Below are 23575 nucleotides of genomic sequence, written 5' to 3' on the forward strand. Positions count from 1 at the left end.
TTGGGGTGGCAGGTAGCGTAGTGGTTAAAGCATTGGGCCAGTAACCGAAAGGTTGCTAGATCGAATCCCTGAGCTGACAAGGTAAAACTCTGTTGTTCTGTACCTGAACAAGACAGTGTTCCTAGGCCGTCATAGTAACTAAGAATTTGTTCTAAACTGACTTGCCTAGTTAAATAAAATAGACATTTAAAAAGAAAAGTGGGATAAGCCTGTCAGACAGCTGCTGAGCTGCTGTTATCAGTGGAGTTAGAGTCCACCCCTGTGGCTTAGTGGCATTAGCTCCTCATTTGATGCTAGAGGGATGAGCTGGGCTGAGCAGAGCATGGGGATGGACAAGGAGGCAGGGGGAGGAAGGCTCAGCACATGGCAGAGGGTTTGAGCCACTGGCAGATGGCTGGGTTAGAGTAGTATTTGTTTTCTTTCAAATACTTTGAGGGTTTTATTGAGCCTGCCAGGCAAACTCGATCAAGCACAGCTAAAGTAAACTAGATATACAGTTGAGGCGGAAGTTTACATACACTTAGGTTGGAGACGTTAAAACTCTTTTTTTTTCAACCACTCCACAAATTTCTATAGTTTTGGCAAGTCAGTTAGGACATTTACTTTGTGCATGACACAAGCCATTTTCAAACAATTGTTTACAGACAGATTATTTCACTTCACTGTATCACAATTCTAGTGGGTCAGAAGTTTACATACACTAATTTGACTGTGCCTTTAAACAGCTTGAAAAATTCCAGAAAATGATGTCATGGCTTTAGAAGCTTCTGATAGGCTAATTGAGATCATTTGAGTCAATTGGAGGTGTATCTGTGGATGTATTTCAAGGCCTACCTTCAAACTCAGTGCCTCTTTGCTTGACATCATGGAAAAATCAAAAGAAATCAGCCAAGACCTCAGAAAAAAATTTGTTGACCTCCACAAGTCTGGTTCATCCTTGGGAGCAATTTCCAAATGCCTGAAAGTACCACGTTCATCTGTACCAACAATAGTACGCAAGTATAAACACCATGGGACCACGCAGCCGTCATAGCGCTCATGAAGGAGACACATTCTGTCTCCTAGAGATTAACTTTGGTACTTTGGTGCGAAAAGTGCAAATCAATCCCAGAACAACAGCAAAGGACCGTGTGAAGATGCTGGAGAAAACGGGTACAAAAGTACCTATATCCACAGTAAAATGAGTCGAATATCGACATAACCTGAAAGGCCGCTCAGCAAGGAAGAAGCAACTGCTCCAAAACCACCATAAAAAAAGACAAAAGACAGACTACGGTTTGCAACTGCACATGGGGGGGACAAAGATTATACTTTTTTGAGAAATGTCCTCTGGTCTGTTGAAAAATAAATAGAGCTGACCTCAATCCTATAGAAAATTTGTGGGAAGAACTGAAAAAGCATGTGCGAGCATGGATGCCTACAAACCTGACTCAGTTACACCTTTACACTCAGGAGGAATGTGCCAAAATTCACTTCCCACAAAATCCACTTATTGTGGGAAGCTTGTGGAAGGCTACCTGAAACGTTTGACCCAAGTTAAGCAATTTAAAGGCAATGCTACCAAAAACGGATTGAGTGTATGTGAACTTCTGACCCAATGGGAATGTGACGAAATAAGTAAAAGCTGAAATAAATAATTCTCTCTACTATTATTCTGACATTTCACATTCTGAAAATAAAGTGTTGATCCTAACTGACCTAAGACATGGACTTTTTTTACAAGGATTAAGTATCAGGAATAGTGAAAAACTGAATTTAAATGCATTTAGCTAAGGTGTATGTAAACTTCTGACTTCAACTGTACATAAGTACTTAGACACCCCTTCAAATCTGTGGATCCTTACGCAAAAAGCCAAGCATCGGCTGGTGCGGTGTAAAGCTCTCCGCCACTGGACTAGAGCAGTGGAAACGCGTTCTCTGGAGTGATGAATCGCGCTTCGCAATCTTGAAGTCCGACGGACAAATCTGGGTTTAGCGGATGCCAGGAGAACACTACCTGCCCCAATGCATAGTGCCGACTATAAAGTTTGGTGGATGAGGAATAATGGTCTGGGCTAGGCCCCTTAGTTCCTGTAAAGGGAAATCTTAACGCTACAGCATACAATGACATTCTAGACGATTCTGTGCTTCCAACTTTGTGTCAACAGTTTGGGGAAGGCCCTTTCCTGTTTTTGTTTGACAATTCCCTCGTGCACAAAGCGAGGTCCGTACAGAAATGGTTTGTCGAGATCAGTGTGGAAGAACTTGACTGGCCTGCACAGAGCCCTAACCTCAACCCCATCAAACACCTTTGAGATGAATTGGAATGCCGACTGCGAGCCAGGCCTAATCGCCTAACATCAGTGCCCGACCTCACTTATGCTCCTGTGGCTGAATGGAAGTAAGTCCCCCGCAGCAATGTTCCAACATCTAATGAAAACCCTTCCCAGAAGAGTAGAGTATGTTATAGCAGCAAAGGGGGGACCAACTCCATATGAATGCCTATTGTTTTGCAATTCGATGTTAAACGAACAGGTGTCCACATACTTTTAGTCATGTAGTGTAGTTCAAGTATAGAAAACAAATACTATTTGAGCCCAGGTCTGGCTAACGTCTGTGCTGTCTATGCCCTGTGGGCCTGGTTTATGATAAGACTGGCCAGGTAGAGAGGAAAACATTTACAGAGGGAAGAGATCTGAGGGGATTTAGGTACAGAGAGGGGGAGAGAAAATATTCAGATATAGTGTGGGGCGGCAGGTAGCCTAGTGGATAAGAGCCAGTAACCATAACAGTAATTGCCCCTGTAAGTCACTCTGGATAAGAGCTTCTGCTAAATGACTAAAATGTGTGCCGGGCCATTTTATTTTCGTCTGGTTTAATCTCCAGGTTGTTGTCAGGAATAACGTGTAATGTCACAGTGGTGGATAAGTCGTATTTTTGTTTTCAGTAGCCTAAGTCATTAAAGGTCCATTAACTAGCAAATGTATTTGGAAAATGTCACCCTGCCATTTACCACAAGAAAAAATCCCTCTAAAATGAGTATTGTATTCAGTTTCTGCCTTTTTTCTAAGGATGAGAAAAATGGGAGATTGAAGTTTAGGGCTCCAAGGAGTAATTTCCAGAGCAATATTCATTGATTCTCTCAAGATGTCTTTTTGCCCTTTGGGCTGACACATCGAATCTTCCCTTTTACTAAAATGTTTCTTCATTTTACTACTGTGAGGAAAAGAAAAGTAACAGCCTATATAATAAAGGTCACAGTGTCGATAAACGAGGAAACAAAAGTTAACCTTAATAACAACGTTGCCTTCGCTGCTCCACTCAGGATATCTGAGATTGATGTTCTGTATTCCCTAGTGTCTGTTTACCTCACACTATGACAGAGCCCAAGTTAAAACTCTGTCACATTATACTAATAAACTTGTTCCTCAGTCAGAGGGAATTTACTGCATACACATGCACAACGTATAATACTTACTGTTTTTTTAGGATTTGCAAATTAGAGACCCTTGACATTTATTTTTCCTAATTTGAGCCATTTGACTCAGACCATAACACACCCAGTCATAACTTCACCTGTCCGAACATTACATTACATTCATAACATTCTACTACACCCAGGGTTGATATGCAAAGTGTTTGCAAAATAAATAAATATTTTCAGGTGTCTCTAGAGATGTTAGATTGGGTTTAAGCCCGGGCTCTGGCTGGGCCACTCATTTACATTCAGAGACTTGAAGCCGCTCCTGCGTTGTCTTGACTGTGTGCCTGTTGGAAGACGAACCTATGCTCTAGTCTGAGGTCCTGAGCGCTCTGGAGCAGTTTTTCGCCAAGGATCTCTCTGTACTTTTGCTGTTCATCTTTCCCTCATTCCTGACTAGTCTCCCAGTGCCTTCAGCTGAAAAACATCCCCACAGCATGATGCTGTCGCCACCATGCTTCACTGTAGGTATGGTGCCAGGTTTCCTCCAGATGTGATGCTTGGCATTCAGGCCAAAGACTACAGTCTTGGTTTCATCAGACCAGAGAATCTTGTTTCTCGTGGTCAGAGTCCTTTAGGTGCTTTTTGGCAAACTCCAAATGGGCTGTCATGTGCCTTTTACTGAGGAGTGGCTTCCATTTGGCCATTCTACCATAAAGCCTGATTGGTGGAGTGCTGCAGAGTAGAGGTCGACCGATTTACGATTTTCCAACGCCGATACCGATTATTAGAGGACCAAAAAAATCCGATAACGATTAATCGGCCGATTTTAAATAAAAAAATATATATATATTTTTTTTTTTACAAATGTTTATTTATTTGTAATAATGACAATTACAACAATACTGAATGAACACTTATTTTAACTTAATATAATTTATCAATAAAAATCAATTTAGCCTCATAAATAATGAAACGTTCAATTTGTTTTAAATAATGCAAAAACAAGTGTTGGAGAAGAAAGTAAAAGTGCAATATGTGCCATGTAAAAAAGCTACCGTTTAAGTTCCTTGCTCAGAACGTGAGAACATATGAAAGTTGGTGGTTCCTTTTAACATGATATTCCAAAGTAAGAGGTTTTAGGTTGTAGTTAATATAGTATTTATAGGACTATTTCTCTATACCATTTGTATTCCATATACCTTTGACTATTGGATGTTCTTATAGGCACTTTAGTATTGCCAGTGTAACAGTATAGCTTCCGTCCCTCTCCAAATCAAATCAAATGTATTTGTCACATACACATGGTTAGCAGATGTTAATGCGAGTGTAGCGAAATGCTTGTGCTTCTAGTTCTGACAATGCAGTAATAGCCAACGAGTAATCTAACCTAACAATTCCAAAACTACTACCTTATACACACACACAAGTGTAAAGGGATAAAGAATATGTACATAAAGATATGTGAATGAGTGATGGTACAGAACGGCATAGGCAAGATGCAGTAGATGGTATCGAGTACAGTATATACATATGATATGAGTAATGTAGGGTATGTAAACAAAGTGGCATAGTTTAAAGTGGCTAGTGATACATGTATTACATAAAGATGCAGTAGATGATACAGAGTACAGTATATACATATGAGATGAGTAATGTAGGGTATGTAAACATATTAAGTAGCATTGTTTAAAGTGGCTAGTGATATATTTTACATCAATTTCCATTATTAAAGTGGCTGGAGTTGAGTCAGTGTGTTGGCAGCAGCCACTCAATGTTAGTTGTGGCTGTTTAACAGTCTGATGGCCTTGAGATAGAAGCTGTTTTTCAGTCTCTCGGTCCCAGCTTTGATGCACCTGTACTGACCTCGCCTTCTGGATTATAGCGGGGTGAACAGGCAGTGGCTCGGGTGGTTGTTGTCCTTGATGATCTTTATGGCCTTCCTGTGGTGGTGTAGGTGTCCTGGAGGGCAGGTAGTTTGCCCCCGGTGATGCGTTGTGCAGACCTCACTACCCTCTGGAGAGCCTTACGGTTGTGGGCGGAGCAGTTGCCATACCATGGGTGATACAGCCCGACAAGATGCTCTCGATTGTGCATCTGTAGAAGTTTGTGAGTGCTTTTGGTGACAAGCTGAATTTCTTCAGCGTCCTGAGGTTGAAGAGGCACTGCTGCACCTTCTCAATGCTGTCTGTGTGGGTGGACCAATTCAGTTTGTCCGTGATGTGTACGCCGAGGAACTTAAAACTTACTACCCTCTCCACTACTGTCCCATCGATGTGGATAGGGGGTTGCTCCCTCTGCTGTTACCTGAAGTCCACAATCATCTCCTTTGTTTTGTTGATGTTGAGTGTGAGTTTACAGTGCCTTGCGAAAGTATTCGGCCCCCTTGAACTTTGCGACCTTTTGCCACATTTCAGGCTTCAAACATAAAGATATAAAACTGTATTTTTTGTGAAGAATCAACAACAAGTGGGACACAATCATGAAGTGGAACGACATTTATTGGATATTTCAAACTTTTTTAAGAAATCAAAAACTGAAAAATTGGGCGTGCAAAATGATTCAGCCCCTTTACTTTTAGTGCAGCAAACTCTCTCCAGAAGTTCAGTGAGGATCTCTGAATGATCCAATGTTGACCTAAATGACTAATGATGATAAATACAATCCACCTGTGTGTAATCAAGTCTCCGTATAAATGCACCTGCACTGTGATAGTCTCAGAGGTCCGTTAAAAGCGCAGAGAGCATCATGAAAAACAAGGAACACACCAGGCAGGTCCGAGATACTGTTGTGAAGAAGTTTAAAGCCGGATTTGGATACAAAAAGATTTCCAAGCTTTAAACATCCCAAGGAGCACTGTGCAAGCGATAATATTGAAATGGAAGGAGTATCAGACCACTGCAAATCTACCAAGACCTGGCCGTCCCTCTAAACTTTCAGCTCATACAAGGAGAAGACTGATCAGAGATGCAGCCAAGAGGCCCATGATCACTCTGGATGAACTGCAGAGATCTACAGCTGAGGTGGGAGACTCTGTCCATAGGACAACAATCAGTCAGTCGTATATTGCACAAATCTGGCCTTTATGGAAGAGTGGCAAGAAGAAAGCCATTTCTTAAAGATATCCATAAAAAGTGTTGTTTAAAGTTTGCCACAAGCCACCTGGGAGACACACCAAACATGTGGAAGAAGGTGCTCTGGTGAGATGAAACCAAAATTGAACTTTTTGGCAACAATGCAAAACTTTATGTTTGGCGTAAAAGCAACACAGCTCATCACCTTGAACACACCATCCCCACTGTCAAACATGGTGGTGGCAGCATCATGGTTTGGGCCTGCTTTTCTTCAGCAGGGACCGGGAAGATGGTTAAGATTGATGGGAAGATGGATGGAGCCAAATACAGGACCATTCTGGAAGAAAACCTGATGGAGTCTGCAAAAGATCTGAGACTGCGACGGAGATTTGTCTTCCAACAAGACAATGATCCAAAACATAAAGCAAAATCTACAACGGAATGGTTCAAAAATAAACATATCCAGGTGTTAGAATGGCCAAGTCAAAGTCCAGACCTGAATCCAATCGAGAATCTGTGGAAAGAACTGAAAACTGCTGTTCACAAATGCTCTCCATCCAACCTCACTGAGCTCGAGCTGTTTTGCAAGGAGGAATGGGAAAAAATGTCAGTCTCTTGATGTGCAAAACTGATAGAGACATACCCCAAGCGACTTACAGCTGTAATCGCAGCAAAAGGTGGCGCTACAAAGTATTAACTTAAGGGGGCTGAATAATTTTGCACGCCCAATTTTTCAGTTTTTGATTTGTTAAAAAAAGTTTGAAATATCCAATAAATGTCGTTCCACTTCATGATTGTGTCCCACTTGTTGTTGATTCTTCACAAAAAAATACAGTTTTATATCTTTATGTTTGAAGCCTGAAATGTGGCATAAGGTCGCAAAGTTCAAGTTGGCCGAATACTTTCGCAAGGCACTGTATTTTCCTGACACCACACTCCGAGGGCCCTCACTTCCTCCCTGTAGGCCGTCTCGTCGTTGTTGGTAATCAAGCCTACCACTGTAGTGTCATCCGCAAACTTGATGATTGAGTTGGAGGCGTGCATGGCCACGCAGTCTTGGGTGAACAGTGAGTACAGGATAGGGCTCAGAACACACCCTTGTGGGGCGCCAGTGTTGAGGATCAGCGGGGTGGAGATGTTGTTACCTACCCTCACCACCTGGGGGCGGCCCGTCAGGAAGTCCCGTACCCAGTTGCACAGGGCGGGGTGGGTCTCGAGCTTGATGACGAGTTTGGAGTGTTCTATGGTGTTAAATGCTGAGCTGTAGTCGATGAACAGCATTCTCACATAGGTATTCCTCTTGTCCAGATGGGTTAGGGCAGTGTGCAGTGTGGTTGAGATTGCATCGTCTGTGGACCCATTTGGGCGGTAAGCAAATTGGAGTGGGTCAAGGGTGTCAGGTAGGGTGGAGGTGATATGGTCCTTGACTAGTCTCTCAGAGCACTAGTAGTAGTTGTTTAGCTCAGTTACCTTAGCTTTCCTGGGAACAGGGACAATGGTGGCCCTCTAGAAGTATGTGGAACAGCAGACTGGGATAAGGCTTGATTGAATATGTCCGTTAACACACCAGCCAGCTGGTCTGCGCATGCTCTGAGGACGCGGCTGGGGATGCCGTCTGGGCCTGCAGCCTTGCGAGGGTTAACACGTTTAATTGTTTGACTCACATCGGCTGCAGTGAAGGAGAGTCCGCAGGTTTTGGTTGCCGGCCGTGTCAGTGGCACTGTATTGTCCTCAAAGCGGGCAAAAAAGTTATTTAGTCTGCCTGGGAGCAAGATATCCTGGTCCGTGACGGGGCTGGTTTTCTTTTTGTAATCCGTGATTGACTGTAGACCCTGCCACATACCTCTTGTGTCTGAGCCGTTGAATTGTGACTCTACTTTATCTCTATACTGACGCTTAGCTTGATTGATTGCCTTGCAGAGGGAATTAGCTACACTGTTTGTATTCGGTCATGTTTCCGGTCACCTTTGCCTGGTTAAAAGCAGTGGTTCGCACTTTCAGTTTCACGCGAATGCTGCCATCAATCCACGGTTTCTGGTTTGGGAATGTTTTAATTGTTGCTATGGGAACGACATCGTCAATGCACTTTCTAATGAACTTGCTCACCGAATCAGCGTATTCGTCAATGTTGTTGTTGTTGGAAGCAATGTGGAACATATCCCAGTCCACGTGACCGAAGCAGTCTTGAAGCGTGGAATCAGATTGGTCGGACCAGTGTTGAACAGACCTGAGCGCGGGAGCTTCTTGTTTTAGTTTCTGTCTGGAGGCAGGGAGCAACAAAATGGAGTCGTGGTCAGCTTTTCCGAAAGGAGAGCGGGGGAGAGCCCTATATGCGTCGCGGAAGTTAGAATAGCAATGATCCAAGGTTTTACCAGCCCTGGTTGCGCAATTGATATGCTGATACAATTTAGGGAGTCTTGTTTTCAGATTAGCCTTGTTAAAATCCGCAGCTACAATGAATGCAGCCTCAGGATATGTGGTTTCCAGTTTGCAAAGAGTCATATAAAGTTTGTTCAGGGCCATCGATGTGTCTACTTGAGGGGGAATATATACGGCTGTGATTATAATCGATGAGAATTCCATTGGTAGATATGCGGTTAACATTTGATTTTGAGGAATTCTAAGTCAGGTGAACAGAAGGACTGTTCGGTATGTTGTTGTGATCACACCACGTCTTGTTAATCATAAGGCATACGCCCCCGCCCCTCTTCTTACCAGAAAGATGTTTGTTTCTGTCGGCGTGATGCGTGAAGAAACCAGCGGGCTGCACCGATTCCGTTAGCGTCTCTCGAGTGAGCCATGTTTCCGAAAAGCAAAGAACGTTACAGTCTAGGATGTGTCTCTGGAATGCTACCCTTGCTTGGATTTCATCAACCTTGTTGTCAAGAGACTGGACATTGGCGAGTAGTATGCTAGGGAGTGGTGCGCGATGTGCCCGTCTCCGGAGCCTGACCAGAAGACCGCTTCGTTTGCCTCTTTTACGAGGACTCGAACCAGGAACACATCGACAACAGCCACCCATCGCTCCACAAAATCCGCGTCCTTTGCAGAACAACTTCTCCAAGTCTCAGAGCAAGTGACGTTTGAAACGCTAGTAGCGCGCACCCCGCTAACTAGCTAGCCATTTCATATCGGTTACACCAGCCTAATCTCGGGAGTTGATAGGCTTGAAGTTAAACAGCGCAATGCTTGAAGCATTACTAAGAGTGCTGTTGAACGCACAAAAGTGCTGTTGAATGAATGCTTACGAGCCTGCTGCTGCCTACCATCGCTCAGTCAGACTGCTCTATCAAATATCAAATCATAGACTTAATTATAACATAATAATACACAGAAATACAAGCCTTTGGTCATTAATATGGTCGAATCCAGAAACTATCATTTAGGAAACAAAACGTTTATTATTATCGCATATACATATACGCATATACATATATATTGGGGCGGCAGGGTAGCCTAGTGGTTAGAGTGTTGGACTAGTAACCGGAAGGTTGCAAGTTCAAGCCCCCGTGCTGACAAGGTACAAATCTGTCGTTCTGCCCCAACCCACTGTTCCTAGGCCGTCATTGAAAATAAGAATTTGTTCTTAACTGACTTGCCTAGTTAAATAAAGGTAAAAAAATAATAATAATACCTTGAACGCAATGAACGCAAGAGAAGTGACATAATTTCACCTGGTTAATATTGCCTGCTAACCTGGATTTCTTTTAGCTAAATATGCAGGTTTAAAAAATATATACTTCTGTGTATTGATTTTAACCTTTTGCATGTATTATTTGTTTTTGGCTAAAAAACGTACCCATTTGAAACTGCCTATTTCTCAGCCCCAGAAACTAGAATATGCATATAATTGTCAGATTAGGATAGAAAACAAATATTGTCTGTGAGTATAACAGAACTGATATTGCAGGCGAAAGCCTGAGGAAAATCCAATCAGAAAGTGCCTCGTATTTTGAAATCTCTCTGTTCCTATGCATGCCTATCCTCTATTTAAAGGGATTTCAACCAGATTCCTTTTTCTATGGCTTCCCTAAGGTGTCAATAGTATTTAGACATAGTTTCAGGCTTTTATTTTAAAAATGAGCGTGAAGGTTCACATTGCGTAAGTGGATAGGTGGGGGCTCTCAGAGCGAGTTTTTGCGCAACTGAGTAAAGCCGCTATTGTTCCTCCCGGTGGTACTGAAAAGCCTACACCAGGGGTGTCAAAGTCAAATGGACGGAGGGCCAAATAAAAAAATCAGCTACAAGACGAGGGCCGGACTGTTCGAATGTTCATTGAAAAATTTTTAAATGACGCATATAGTCTAGTGAACCTAATTGAACCTACTGAAAACCTAACAAATATATTACAATATGATCAGATAAATAAAGCAATATTTTCTTATGGCTCTGTCAGTAATCTTTAATTTTCAACAGACACAAAAGACAAATTTCCTTTATATAAATATCCCCATAACATGAACATTAAATGAAAGAAACCGGTATTCAAGGCACCATCAGTAGACTATATTTTCTATTTTAGCAAAAGTGGGCTAAATTTACTTCAAAGAAAAAACAATAATAGCAATTTTCTATCCACTCAACTGAAATATTTTTAAAATATAATTGGATTGAAATACAAAAAAATAAAGTGCAAAAATCTATTAATCAAAAACAACACTTTGTTTAAGGAGAAGTAACATGCAGTGAAAACAAATATTAAATTTTAACTTTTAAACTTGAACTGAGTAAAAACTCTAAATATGTGATTGCACAGTAATGTTCACTTGTTTGAGGTTGAGGGTGATACTTGGTGGTGTCCCATCTTTTCCACAAGTTCATCAATGTTCGGGGTAAGGCTCTGAGCTGAAGAAATCCTCAGAATTGAGTGGAGGTGTTCAGCAGTAAGTCGACTTCTGTGTGATGTTTTGTTCAGGTTCATCAAAGAAAACAGTTGTTCACACAGGTATGTGCTGCCAAACATAGACAACGTTTGAGCAGCCTGGATGCGCAGCTGGGGCATTGTGCCGGGGAGGAAACGGGCGAACTCCGCAGCACCCACTGCCGCATATTTTGCCCTCAGTGCATCATTGCATTGGAGGTCAATCAACTCCATTTGGAGGTTTGGTGGTGAGCTTTCCACGTCAACAGCAAATGGGTTACCGAGCAGTTCCAACCTGCTTTTTTGTGCTTCAAAGTCAGCAAATCGGCGTCGAAAGTCAGCGGCAAGCATACCTATTTTATCAGCCAACTGTGTGCTCGGGAACGCACTGGTAGAGAGCTTCTCTTTCATGGTCTGGCAGCTGGGAAAGTGGCTCAAATTTTCTTTCCGCATCTGCGTCTCCCACAGAGTCAGTTTGGTTTTAAATGCCTTCACTGTACTGTACATATCAGAGATGACACGATCCCGACCCTGCAGCTGCAAGTTTATTGCATTCAGATGACTCGTAATGTCACACAGAAAAGCCATTTCACACAGAAACATTTCGTCTCGGAGTTGTGTTGTGTCTTTCCCTTTGCTGTCCAAGAACAGACAAATCTCCTCACGAAGCTCGAAACATCTTTGAAGCACCTTTTCCTGGCTTAGCCATCGCACCTCTGTGTGATAAGGCAAATCACCATGCTCCGTTTCTAACTCCGTCAGAAATGCCTTGAACTGGCGGTGATTCAAACCTTTGGCTCTGATAAAGTTAACTGTGCGCGTGATGATGCTCATTACATGCTCCATTTTCAAGGCTTTACCGCACAACGCTTCCTGGTGTATGATACAATGATAAGCTGTCAGCTCACCTGTCGCGTTTTCCTCTTGCATCTTTTCCCGTATCTTCGCCACCAGTCCGCTCCTGTGTCCACACATCGCAGGTGCTCCGTCGGTTGTCAAACCCACAAGTTTTTCCCAAGGCAGCTCCATCTCATTTACACATCTTGACACCTCTTCATACAAATCATGCCCCGTAGTTGTGCCATGCATAGGACGTAAAGCCAAAAACTCCTCTGTCACGCTTAGGTTGGAGTCCACTCCGCGGATGAAAATTGACAACTGGGCAATGTCAGAAATGTCGGTGCTCTCATCCACAGCCAAGGAATATGCAATAAAATCTTTTCCCTTTTTCACAAGCTGCTCTTTTAGATTGATGGACAACTGGTCTACTCTCTCGGCAATGGTGTTTCTGCTCAGACTCACATTTAAAAAGAGTTGCCTTTTTTCTGGGCAAACTTCGTCACAAACTTTAATCATGCAGTTTTTGATGAAATCCCCCTCCGTAAATGGCCGGGCTGATTTAGCGATCTCTTCTGCCAAAATAATACTGGCCTTGACAGCAGCCTGGCCTTGTGATTTGGCTTTTTTGAACAGAGCCTGTCGAGATTTGAGGCCTCGTTTTAATTCCTCTGCCTTTTGTAGCCTTTGTTCCATGTCCATATTCTTGTTTTTGTCCGCGTGTTTCGTTTCATAATGTCGTCTCAGATTATACTCTTTCAGTACCGCCACACTTTCTCCACACAGAAGACACACAGGTTTTCCAGCTACCTTCGTGAACATATACTCCGACTCCCACCTTGTTTGAAACCCCCGGTTCTCAGTATCCACCTTCCGTTTTGCCATTTTTGATGGGTATCTGAAAGTTAATTTTACTGTGATGCTGACGACTGCTGTGCCAATAAATATTGAAATGAAGCAGCCTACTGCTCGGTGCGTCACCTTTGCATTGTGGGAAATGTAGTATTGGTGCGTGTAAAAGATCTGCGGGCTGCCGGCTTGCTGCGGGCCGGTTCTAATAATAAATCAAGATCATCCCAGGGGCCGTAAAAAACCTTCTTGCGGGCCGGATGTGGCCCGCGGGCCTTGACTCTGACATATGTGGCCTACACACTTGGTTGATATATTATCGAATATATATTTAAAAACATTATTTGGAATATTTTTTGGAATATACGTCTGCTTTGTCGTGACCGCTCTTTCCTGTGGATATTTGAACATAACGCGACAAACAAACATCGGTATTTTGGGTATAAAAAAAGTCTTTATGGAACAAAAGGAACATTTGTTGTGTAACTGGGAGTCTCGTGAGTGAAAACATCCGAAGATCATCAAAGGTAAACTATTTTTTTGATTGCTTTTCTTATTTTCGTGACCTAGCAATGCTTAGTGTACATAATGTTATGTTATGCTATCGATAAACTTACACACGCTTGGATTGCTTTCGCTGTAAAGCATAATTTCAAAATCTGAGACGACAGGTGGATTTACAAAAGGCTAAGCTGTGTTTTCCTATATTGCACTTGTGATTTCATAAATATGAATATTTTTTGGTAATATTATTTGACTGTGGCGCTATGCTATTCAGCGGTTTCTGATGACAATTATCCCGCTACCGGGATGGGTAGCATCAACAAGTTAAAGGCATTGATGTTTATGGTTAGGTACACGCTGGAGCAATGACAGTCCTTTTTCCGCACTGCATCGATTATATGCAACGCAGGACACGCTAGATAAACTAGTAATATCATCAACCATGTGTAGTTAACTAGTGATTATGATTGATTGATTCATTGTTTTTTATAAGATAAGTTTAATGCTAGCTAGCAACTTACCTTCGCTTCTTACTGCATTCGCGTAACAGGCAGGCTCCTCGTGGAGTGCAATGTAAAGCAGGTGGTTAAAGTGTTGGACTAGTTAACTGTAATGTTGCAAGATTGAATCCCCGAGCTAACAAGGTAACAATCTGTCTTTCTGCCCCTGAACAAGGCAGTTAACCCACCGTTCCTAGTCTGTCATTAAAAATAAGAATGTGTTCTTAACTGACTTTCCTAGTTAAAAAGGTGTAAAAAAATTAAATAATCTGCCAAATCAGTGTCCAAAAATATAGATTTCCAATTGTTATGAAAACTTGAAATCGGCCCTAATTAATCGGCCATTCCGATTAATCGGTCGAACTCTACTGCAGAGATGGTTGTCCTGGAATGTTCTCCCATCGCCACAGAGCAATTCTGTCAGTGACCATCAAGTTCTTGGTCACCTCGCTGACCAAGGCCCCTCTCAATTTGGCCGGGCGGCCAGCTCTAGGAAGATCTTGGTGTTCCAAACTTCTTCCATTTAAGAATGATGGAGGCCTCTGTGTTCTTGGTGACCTTCAGTGCTGCAGAAATGTTTTGGTACCCTTCCCCAGATCTGTGTCTCTGAGCTCTACTGACAATTCCTTCGACCTCATGGCTTGCTATTTGCTCTGACATTGCACTGTCAACTGTGGGACCTTATATAGACAGGTGTGTGCCTTTCCAAATCATGTCCAATGAATTTAATTTACCGCAGGTGATCTCCAATAAAGTTGTAGAAACTTCTCGAGGATGACCAATGGAAACAGGATGCACCTGAGCTCAATTTCAAGTCACCTAACAAAGGGTCTGAGTACTTGAGTAAATAAGGTTTTTCTGTTTTTGTATTTGTAATAACTTTGCAAAAATATCTGTAACCTGTTCTCGCTTTGTCATTATGGGGTAATGTGTGTAGATTGAGGATATATATATATATGGATATATATATATAATATATATATATTTTTTTATCAGTTTTAGAATAAGGCTGTAACGTAATAAAATGTGGAAAAGTCAAGGGGTCTGAATACTTTCTTAATGTCTCATGATATTAACATTGTTAGGTCATCTTCCATCAGGTCTCACACGGGAGAGAGGCCGTACAAGTGTGTCCAGTGCAGTAAGGGCTTTGCCTCCTCGGGGGTGCTGAAGGCTCACATCCGGACCCACTCGGGCCTCAAGGCCTACAAGTGCCTGATTTGTGACACCACATTCACCACCAGCGGCAGCCTGCGCCGCCATATGACCACCCACAGCGACATGCGGCCCTACATGTGCCCTTACTGCCAGAAGACCTTCAAGTCCTCACCCAACTGCAGGAAGCACATGAAGACCCACAGGTTAGTAATGCTCATGTGTTGTCAGGCACAGAGTTGTTTCAGGTCATGTGATCTGACCAGGTGGAAAAAGCGTAAAACTACAAGCCGTAATTCAGGTCGTGTCATCGGGAATGCTGTCTAGCTAAGTGGCTAGCGAGAGCGTCGCTCTCCCAATTTGGTTATTGTCATGTTGCTGAAATGTGTGTGAAATTTAAACTTTCAACTCTAAATCTCCTAGATGTCAAATCTTTCCATAAAAAATGGCTGATTTCTGTTGGTTTTGTAGATTAAAGTAGTAAACAACCTGAATTCACCTCCCCATTCCCCCTCCCAGGTATGAGTTGGCCCAGCAGCTCCACCAACAGCTGAACCCGGAGCCCTCGACGCTGGACGACCCCATGAACGGCACCACCGTGACCCACAACCTGCAGGTGGAGCTGGAGGACGGCACCCTACAGCAGGAGGCTCCTCCCACGGTGGGCTCAGAGCAGCAGGGCATGCTGGGACTGGACCAGGCGCAGGTGGTGGACGGCGGCCAACAGGTGTCGCTGGAGACCCAGCTAAGTGACCAGCCCCTGGGACAGGAAGAGGGTAAGAGTGTCAGCGTGTTAGAGGGCATCAGTTTGGACAAGGCACAGACTCACTGGTCTTGAACACGTAATACGTAGTTATTAGGGACGCATGGGGATTCGAGGATCAGTGATTCTGTGCAGTCTGACGGCAATATATTTTGTAGTTGATCTCGAACATAGTCTTTTAATGTCGATGACAATCATGCCATAACGTTATAGGCCTGCTGCCACAGCCCTCTAACTTTCAATGGGGGATCCACGTAGTTCTATGTTGGATGTACAAAGGATGATGTGAACAAAGTGATCCACCCCTAGAAGGTGTCTGAACCCTTCCCAACATCAACAGACATTTATACAGAGATACAGTCTTGCTCTCCACCCATCTCTCTTGATCTTAGATTGTATTTTTCATTTGGCCAGTCTACGCTGCAAGGTGTTTCGTTTTCAGGGACAATAGTTGGCTACAACTGTGTTAGCAAATAAAGCAAGGAACTGTTGAATATGGAATCTTGTTAATATTTTGAATATCAAATCTTTCTAAACGACACTCCTTTAAGATAGCAAAGGGCAAAAATCTGGGTTTCTCATCTTGCCCGTCTGTATAACTCCTCCATCTCTATTCCTTCCTCCACTCCAAATAGTGTGTCCATTTATTTCACTCTCAATACTTTTTATCTGTCCATTACTCAAACGCTATTTCCATCCCAATGCTGGATCTTCAAAAACCTTCTATTTTCTTATTGATGGTTTTCTTGGAATTGTTATTTCAATGGGTTTTTGGATACATCTCATTAGGATTCATGGTGTGTGACTGACAGAACCCCCCTCCTTGACCTTGTAGCTTTAATATTTAAAACAGTTCCAATGTATACTATATTTAACCTCAGAACAGAAAGAGAAGAGCATAGCACAACAAATGAAACCGGGCCAGAGGTCAAGCTTCAATCCTCATTAAAATTGCTACACTACCCTTTCAACCTCAAGAGTTCACAGTGATTAAAAGAGAACTGAAAAAGGGGAAAAAAAGGAAAGAAACTTACCCTAGCTTTACGATTGTATGTGATTTAGATTAGTATTCGTCCTCTCAGCCTTCGGTAAAGTCCTTTAACAGTTTAAAAAAATGGTTAAATGCATGAGGTAACCCCCGACCCATTCACAGAGAGAACAGATAACCTCTTGACTTGATTCACTTATGCCTGTGGAGTGAATAAATATATATACACTACTGTTCAAAAGTTTGGGGTCACTTTGAAATGTACTTGTTTTTGAAAGAAAAGCACATTTGTTTTGTTTTTGTCCATTAAAATAATTTCAAATTGATCAGAAATACAGTGTAGACATTGATAATGTTGTAAATGACTATTGTAGCTGGAAACGGCAGTAAAAAAACAACAAATGCAATGCCTACATTGGTGTACAGAGGCCCATTATCAGCAACCATCACTTCTGTGTTCCAATGGCATGTTGTGCTAGCTAATCCAAGTTTATCATTTTAAAAGGCTAATTGATCATTAGGAAAACATTTTATATTATGTTAGCACAGCTGAAAACTGTCCTGATTAAAGAAGCAGTAAAACTGGCCTTTAGACTAATTGAGTATCTGGAGCATCAGCATTTGTGGGTTCAATTACAGGCTCAAAATGGCCAGAAACAAATTACTTTCTTCTGAAACTCGTCAGTCTATTCTTGTTCTGAGAAATGAAGGCTATTCCATGCGAAAAATTGCAGAAACTGAAGATCTCGTGCAACGCTGTGTACTACTCCCTTCACAGAACAGCGCAAACTGGCTCTAACCAGAATAGAAAGAGGAGTGGGAGGCCCCGGAGCACAACTGAGCAAGAGGACAAGTACATTAGTGTCTAGTTTGAGAAACAGACGCCTCACAAGTCCTCAACTGGCAGCTTCATTAAATAGTACCCACAGAACACCAGTCTCAACGTCAACAGTGAAGAGGCGACTCCGGGATGCTGGCCTTCTAGGCAGAGTTCCTCTGTCCAGTGTCTGTGTTATTTTGCCCATCTTAATCTTTTATTTTTATTGCCTAGTCTGAGAGATGGCTTTGTCTTTGCAACTCTGCCTAGAAGGCCAGCATCCCGGAGTCGCCTCTTCACTGTTGACGTTGAGACTGGTGTTTTGCTGGTACTATTTAATGAAGCTGACAGTTTTTAGCTGTGCTAACACTGTGCTAACATTGCAAAATGTTTTTCTAATGATCAATTAGCCTTTTAAAATAATACACTTGGATTAGCTAACACAACATGCCATTGGAACACAGGAGTGATGGTTGCTGATAATGGACCTCTGTAGATATTCCATAAAAAATCTGCCGTTTCCATCTACAATAGTCATTGGGGCGGCAGGTAGCCTAGTGGTTAGAGCATTGGACTTGTAACCGAAAGGTTGCAAGATCAAATTCCCGAGCTGACAAGGTAAAAATCCTTTGTTCTGCCCCTGAACAAGGCAGTTAATCCACTGTTCCTAGGCCGTCATTGAAAATAAGTATTTGTTTTTAACTGACTTGTCTAGCTAAATAAAGGTAAAATGTATATATATGTAATATTTAACAGATATTTAACAGATATATATTTTTTCCTGACGTTAACAATGTCCAACTGATCAATTTTATGTTAATTTAATAGACAAAGAATGTGCTGTTCTTTCAAAAACAAGGACATGTCTATGTTGTTTTATTTTACCTTTATTTAACTAGGCAAGTCCGTTAAGAGCAAATTCTTATCTTCAATGACGGCCTAGGAACAGTGGGTTCAGGGGCAGAACGACAGATTTGTACCTTGTCAGCACGGGGGCTTGCAACCTTCCGGTTACTCGTCCAACGCCCTAACCACAAGGCTACCCTGCCTCCCCTATGTGACCCCAAGCTTTTGAATGGTAGCGTATATTTCCACTCTGAGTAGTAGTACACTACTGTAGTAGTGTGAAAATGAAGATAATGCCCTTTTAGTGTAAGAGCTGTTTGAAAAGACCATCATCATCCATCATGACATCACCATACAGTAAATTAGTTAATAGACCAATAAGAAAGATTTCCAAACCTCTCTGCCTATAACTGCACATTTGTTTGTTTTCCCCTCCCCACTCAAATCACTCCCATACATGTCCTAACAAAAAAAAAAAATGTTCTTGCTTGAGACATTTTTCTTTGCCATGAAGCTACAGTATTGTTGGTTTTGTTTCTTTTTGACCATTTTAATTTGACAAAAATCCCAGCTGCATTGGACCTTTTTAATTGAATCGTAATACTTTGGCCTTAATTTATACAGTTTAGCCAGACTAACCGGCTTTGTTCCTCTCTCCTCTTATCTCTCCCCCTCTGACTCCAGACACCTTTGTGACTACCCAGCATGCTCTGCCTCAGAATATTAGCCACTTTGAGACGCAGACACTCCCACAGCCTGGCTTTGACCAGCAAGCACTTACTCAAGGTAACTCATGCACGTACACACAAAAACATGGTGGTGGCACACAAACCTTTCTCTCAGTACATTTAACAATGTCCGTGAGTTAACCTGGGGTAAATTACACGCGCGCGCACGTTGGCAGCCCGCGACTGTCTGACTCCAGTGTAATGGATAACGCTATTGTTGTCTCTGACCTCTGAATGAGAAGAGCCCATTTACAGCGAGGACTGTCAGAAAGCATCTGCTTGACACATCACATATTTAATTTTCATAATAGGTAGCTTAACCTTTTGTCTCCGTGATGATTGCATCCAGCCTCTATCGACCACAGCAAGTATGCTCTCCTACAGAGGTGCATTACTCGGTAGAACACTGTGTCTTGCGGCAGGTTTCCCGCCTCATCCTAGGCCTCCTATACTCTCTGTACAGTTTTGTGTGTGTTGCTAAAGTAAAAAGTTTGATGTCATAAATAAACCAGAGACCAACAGCAGGGAGGATATTGATGTCTGTGTCTGAATGCATGTCTGTGTTTCTTATTAGCATGTGTGTGGCACTCCACGAGATGGACTTCTATACATTTCCTCTCCTCTCTTGTTCTTTTCAAGGAGGAAAGTAAGGAATTATTTGAACATTCCTAGAACTTCTCTCTGCCGTCTGCTAGTATTGTTAATGAATCGTGGCCATTCGTTAATATCAGTGAGTGGAGCTTTAATGAATGACTGTGTGGTACAGAGTCCCCTAATTTACACCCTAAGACAATCCGACTGGTGGCGTAGGCACAGGAAGTTTCCTGCACAGTCTTTGTCCACACACACACACACGCACGCACACATGCAGACTGGCGGCATGGGCTCTGGAAACATCAGTCTGTTAATGGCGCGTTGTAGGAGGGTGAGCCGTAGCAATCCTTAATTAGCTTTTGTTTAACTTTTCCAATCACACTTTTAGCCATGTCATGTTTGCAGTAATTAATTCATGTCCTCCTCCGACTCTTCTAATTTGGCAAAGGCTCTAGCCTCTAGCCAGATATACAGGGTTAACTCATTTTGTGCTGTGGTGCTGAATGTGAGGTTTATCCATAATAGGCTTTTCAAATCCACTTCTATCTGTGTAATCAATTAATCTATTCTATGGTACAATGTGTGTAGCAGTGGGGGGAGAAATCAGAGGACAGATTCCTGGAATTAAAATGAATGGAACGATATCAAACACATTAATTCCCTTACAGCCATGACAGTGAGCCCGTCCTTCTATTTCAAGCCTCCACATGTGTATACAGTGCATTTGGAAAGTATTCAGACCCCTTGACTTTTTCCATATTTTGTTACGTTACAGCCGTATTCTAAAATGGATTAAAATTCATCAATCTACACACAATACCCCATAATGACAAAGCAAAAACAGGCTTTTAGACATTTTTGCAAATGTATTAACAATAAAAACTGATATCACATTTACATAATATTCAAACCCTTCCCATTCTTCTCTGCAGATCCACTCAAGCTCTGTCAGGTTGGATGGGGAGCGTCCCTGCACAGCTATTTTCAGGTCTTTCCAGAGATGTTCGATTGGGTTCAAGTCTGGGCTCTGGCTGGGCCACTCAAGGACATTCAGAGACTTGTGCTTAGGGTTGTTGTCCTATTGGAAGGAGAACCTTCACCCCAGTCGGAGGTCCTGAGAGAGCGCTCAGGACCTCAGACTGGGGTGAAGTTTCTCCTTCCAACAGGAGCAGGTTTCTATGAAGGATCTCTCTGTATTGTGCTCTGTTAATTTTTCCCTTAATCCTGACTAGTCTCCCACTCCCTGCCTCTGAAAAACATTCTCACAGCATGATGCTGTCACCACCATGCTTCACTGTTGGGATGGTGCCAGGTTTCTTCCAGACGTGATGCTTGACATTCAGGCAAAGTAGTCATGATTTCATCAGACCAAAGAATCTTGTGGTCTGAGAGTCCTTTAGTTGCCTTTTGGCAAACTCCAAGCAGGCTGTCATGTAACTTTTACTGGGGAGTGGCTTCAGTTTGGCCACTCTACCATAAAGCTGCAAAGATTTTCCTTCTGGAAGTTTTTTTCCATCAATCAAATTCAATCAATCAATCAAATGTATTTTCTATATCCCTTCGTACATCAGCTGATATCTCAAAGTGCTGTACAGAAACCCAGCCTAAAACCCCAAACAGCAAGCAATGCAGGTGAAGAAGCACGGTGGCTAGGAAAAACTCCCTAGAAAGGCCAAAACCTAGGAAGAAACCTAGAGAGGAACCAGGCTATGTGGGGTGGCCAGTCCTCTTCTGGCTGTGCCGGGTGGAGATTATAACAAAACATGGTCAAGATGTTCAAATGTTCATAAATGACCAGCATGGTCGAATAATAATAAGGCAGAATAGTTGAAACTGGAGCAGCAGCACAGTCAGGTGGACTGGGGATGTCAGAGCAAAAACCAAGCCATGAGGTCGAAGGAATTGTCACTTTCCATCTCCACAGAGGAACTCTGGTGCTCTGTCAGATTGACCATGGGGTTCTTGGTCACCTCCCTGAGCAAGGCCCTTCTGTTCCCCGGGCTCCGAAGACGTGAATGTCAAACAAGGCAGTCCCCCGCACCTCGTCGATTCAGTGGAGTTGGGTTAAGTGCGGAAGACACATTTCAGTTGAAGGCATTCAGTTGTACAACTGACTAGCCCCCCTCCCCCGATTGCTCAGTTTGGCCGGGCGGCCAGCTCTAATTGTATTGCATTTTTAATTTAGTCTTTATTTAACTGCGCAAGTCAGTTAAGAACAAATTCTATTTTACAATGACGCCCTCCCCTGGCCGAACCCTCCCCTAACCCGGATGACGCTGGGCCAATTGTGCGCCGCCCTATGGGACTCCTGATCATGGCCAGTTATGAGAACAGCCCTGGATCGAATCCGGGTCTGTAGTGACGCCTCTAGCACTGCGATGCAGCGTCTTAGACCGCTGCGCCACTAGATCCCCAAAATAAGAGTCTTGGTGGTTCTAAACTTCTTCCATTTAAGAATGATGGAGGCCACTGTGTTCTTGGGGACCTTCGATGCTGCAGATTTTTTTTGGTACCCTTCCCCAGATCTGTGTCTCAAAAAAGTATGTCTCTGAGCTCTACAGACAATTCCTTCGACCTCATGGCTTGGTTTTTGCTCTGACATGCACTGTCAACTGTGGGACCTTTATATAGATAGATCCAATCAATTGAATTTACCACAGGTGTACTCCAATAAAGTTGTAGAAACATCTCAAGGATGATCAATGGTAACAGGATGCACCTGAGCTAAATTTTGAGTCAATTTTGCTATGAGTCTCATAGCAAAGGGTCTGAATAAAAAAAAAGATTTTCTCTGTCATTACATACATTGGAATAAGGTGTGGAAAAATTCAAGTAGCTTGAATACTTTCCGAATGCACTGTACATCCTCCTTTGGAGTTGCTAGGGTCCCTTAAGTTCTCATACGGGGTTAACCCATTGTATGCTGTAGTGCTGACTGTACCCCTTTGTGTCCTCCTGCAGGTTTCACCATCACCGCAGAGGGCTATCCCCAGGCCCAGTTCTCTACTGTGCAGCAGCTACAGGACTCCAGCACACTGGAGTCTCAGGCCCTCTCCTCCAGCTACCACCCCCAGAACCTGCTCCATGTGCCTAGCCAAGAGGTGGTGAATCCAGCACCGTCAGCCTCTACCTCCACACCTTCCACAGCGGGCTTCCATCTCACCATCATAGCGTGGCATTGGCTCTATGTAGAGTAGGGTTGCAAAATTTCCCCAAGTTCTCAGTAAACCCTTCCGTAGGGATTTCTGAAAAACCCAGGGTCTTTGGGAAATTTCAATTCAAATTTTTTTCATCACCTGTCGAATACAACTAGTGTAGACTTTACAGTGGAATGCTTGCTTACAAACTTTTCCCAACGATGCAGAGTTTTAAAACATTATAATAATAAATAAAATATGAACTAACTCGAAATAAATAAAATACACAAGAATGGAGCTATATACAGGGAGTACCAGTACCAGATCAATGTGCAGAGATACTTGAGGTAGACATGTACATGAAGGCAGGGTATAGTGACTACGCATCCAGATAGATAATAATGAGCATAAAATAATAAACGGCGTAGCAGCAGCAAATTGTGTGTCTAAAAGTCTGTGTTATGTGTGTGCGTATGTAGTGTTTGAGTGAGGGATGTGTGGGGGAGTGACAGTGTAGTGTGT

At 42.8% G+C, this 23575-nt stretch overlaps 1 protein-coding gene across 4 annotated transcripts in view; it reads left to right on the forward strand.

Moving 5' to 3' along the window:
- The window catches only part of LOC110489640 (zinc finger protein 236), a 109375-nt gene that overhangs the window by 37222 nt on the left and 48578 nt on the right, over window positions 1–23575 (forward strand). For all 4 annotated transcript variants that reach the window (XR_005036684.1, XM_036948247.1, XM_036948253.1 and 1 more), the window contains exons 13-16: window positions 15126–15386; window positions 15700–15956; window positions 19279–19380; window positions 22878–23017. Coding sequence is in view for 3 of the 4 variants with exons in the window: in XM_036948247.1 (XP_036804142.1) it covers window positions 15126–15386; window positions 15700–15956; window positions 19279–19380; window positions 22878–23017 (760 nt within the window). In the remaining variant the exon portion in view is untranslated. The remainder of the gene's footprint in view (window positions 1–15125; window positions 15387–15699; window positions 15957–19278; window positions 19381–22877; window positions 23018–23575) is intronic.

Source organism: Oncorhynchus mykiss, chromosome 2 (genome assembly GCF_013265735.2).
Source record: "Oncorhynchus mykiss isolate Arlee chromosome 2, USDA_OmykA_1.1, whole genome shotgun sequence".
Lineage (NCBI taxonomy): Eukaryota > Metazoa > Chordata > Actinopteri > Salmoniformes > Salmonidae > Oncorhynchus > Oncorhynchus mykiss.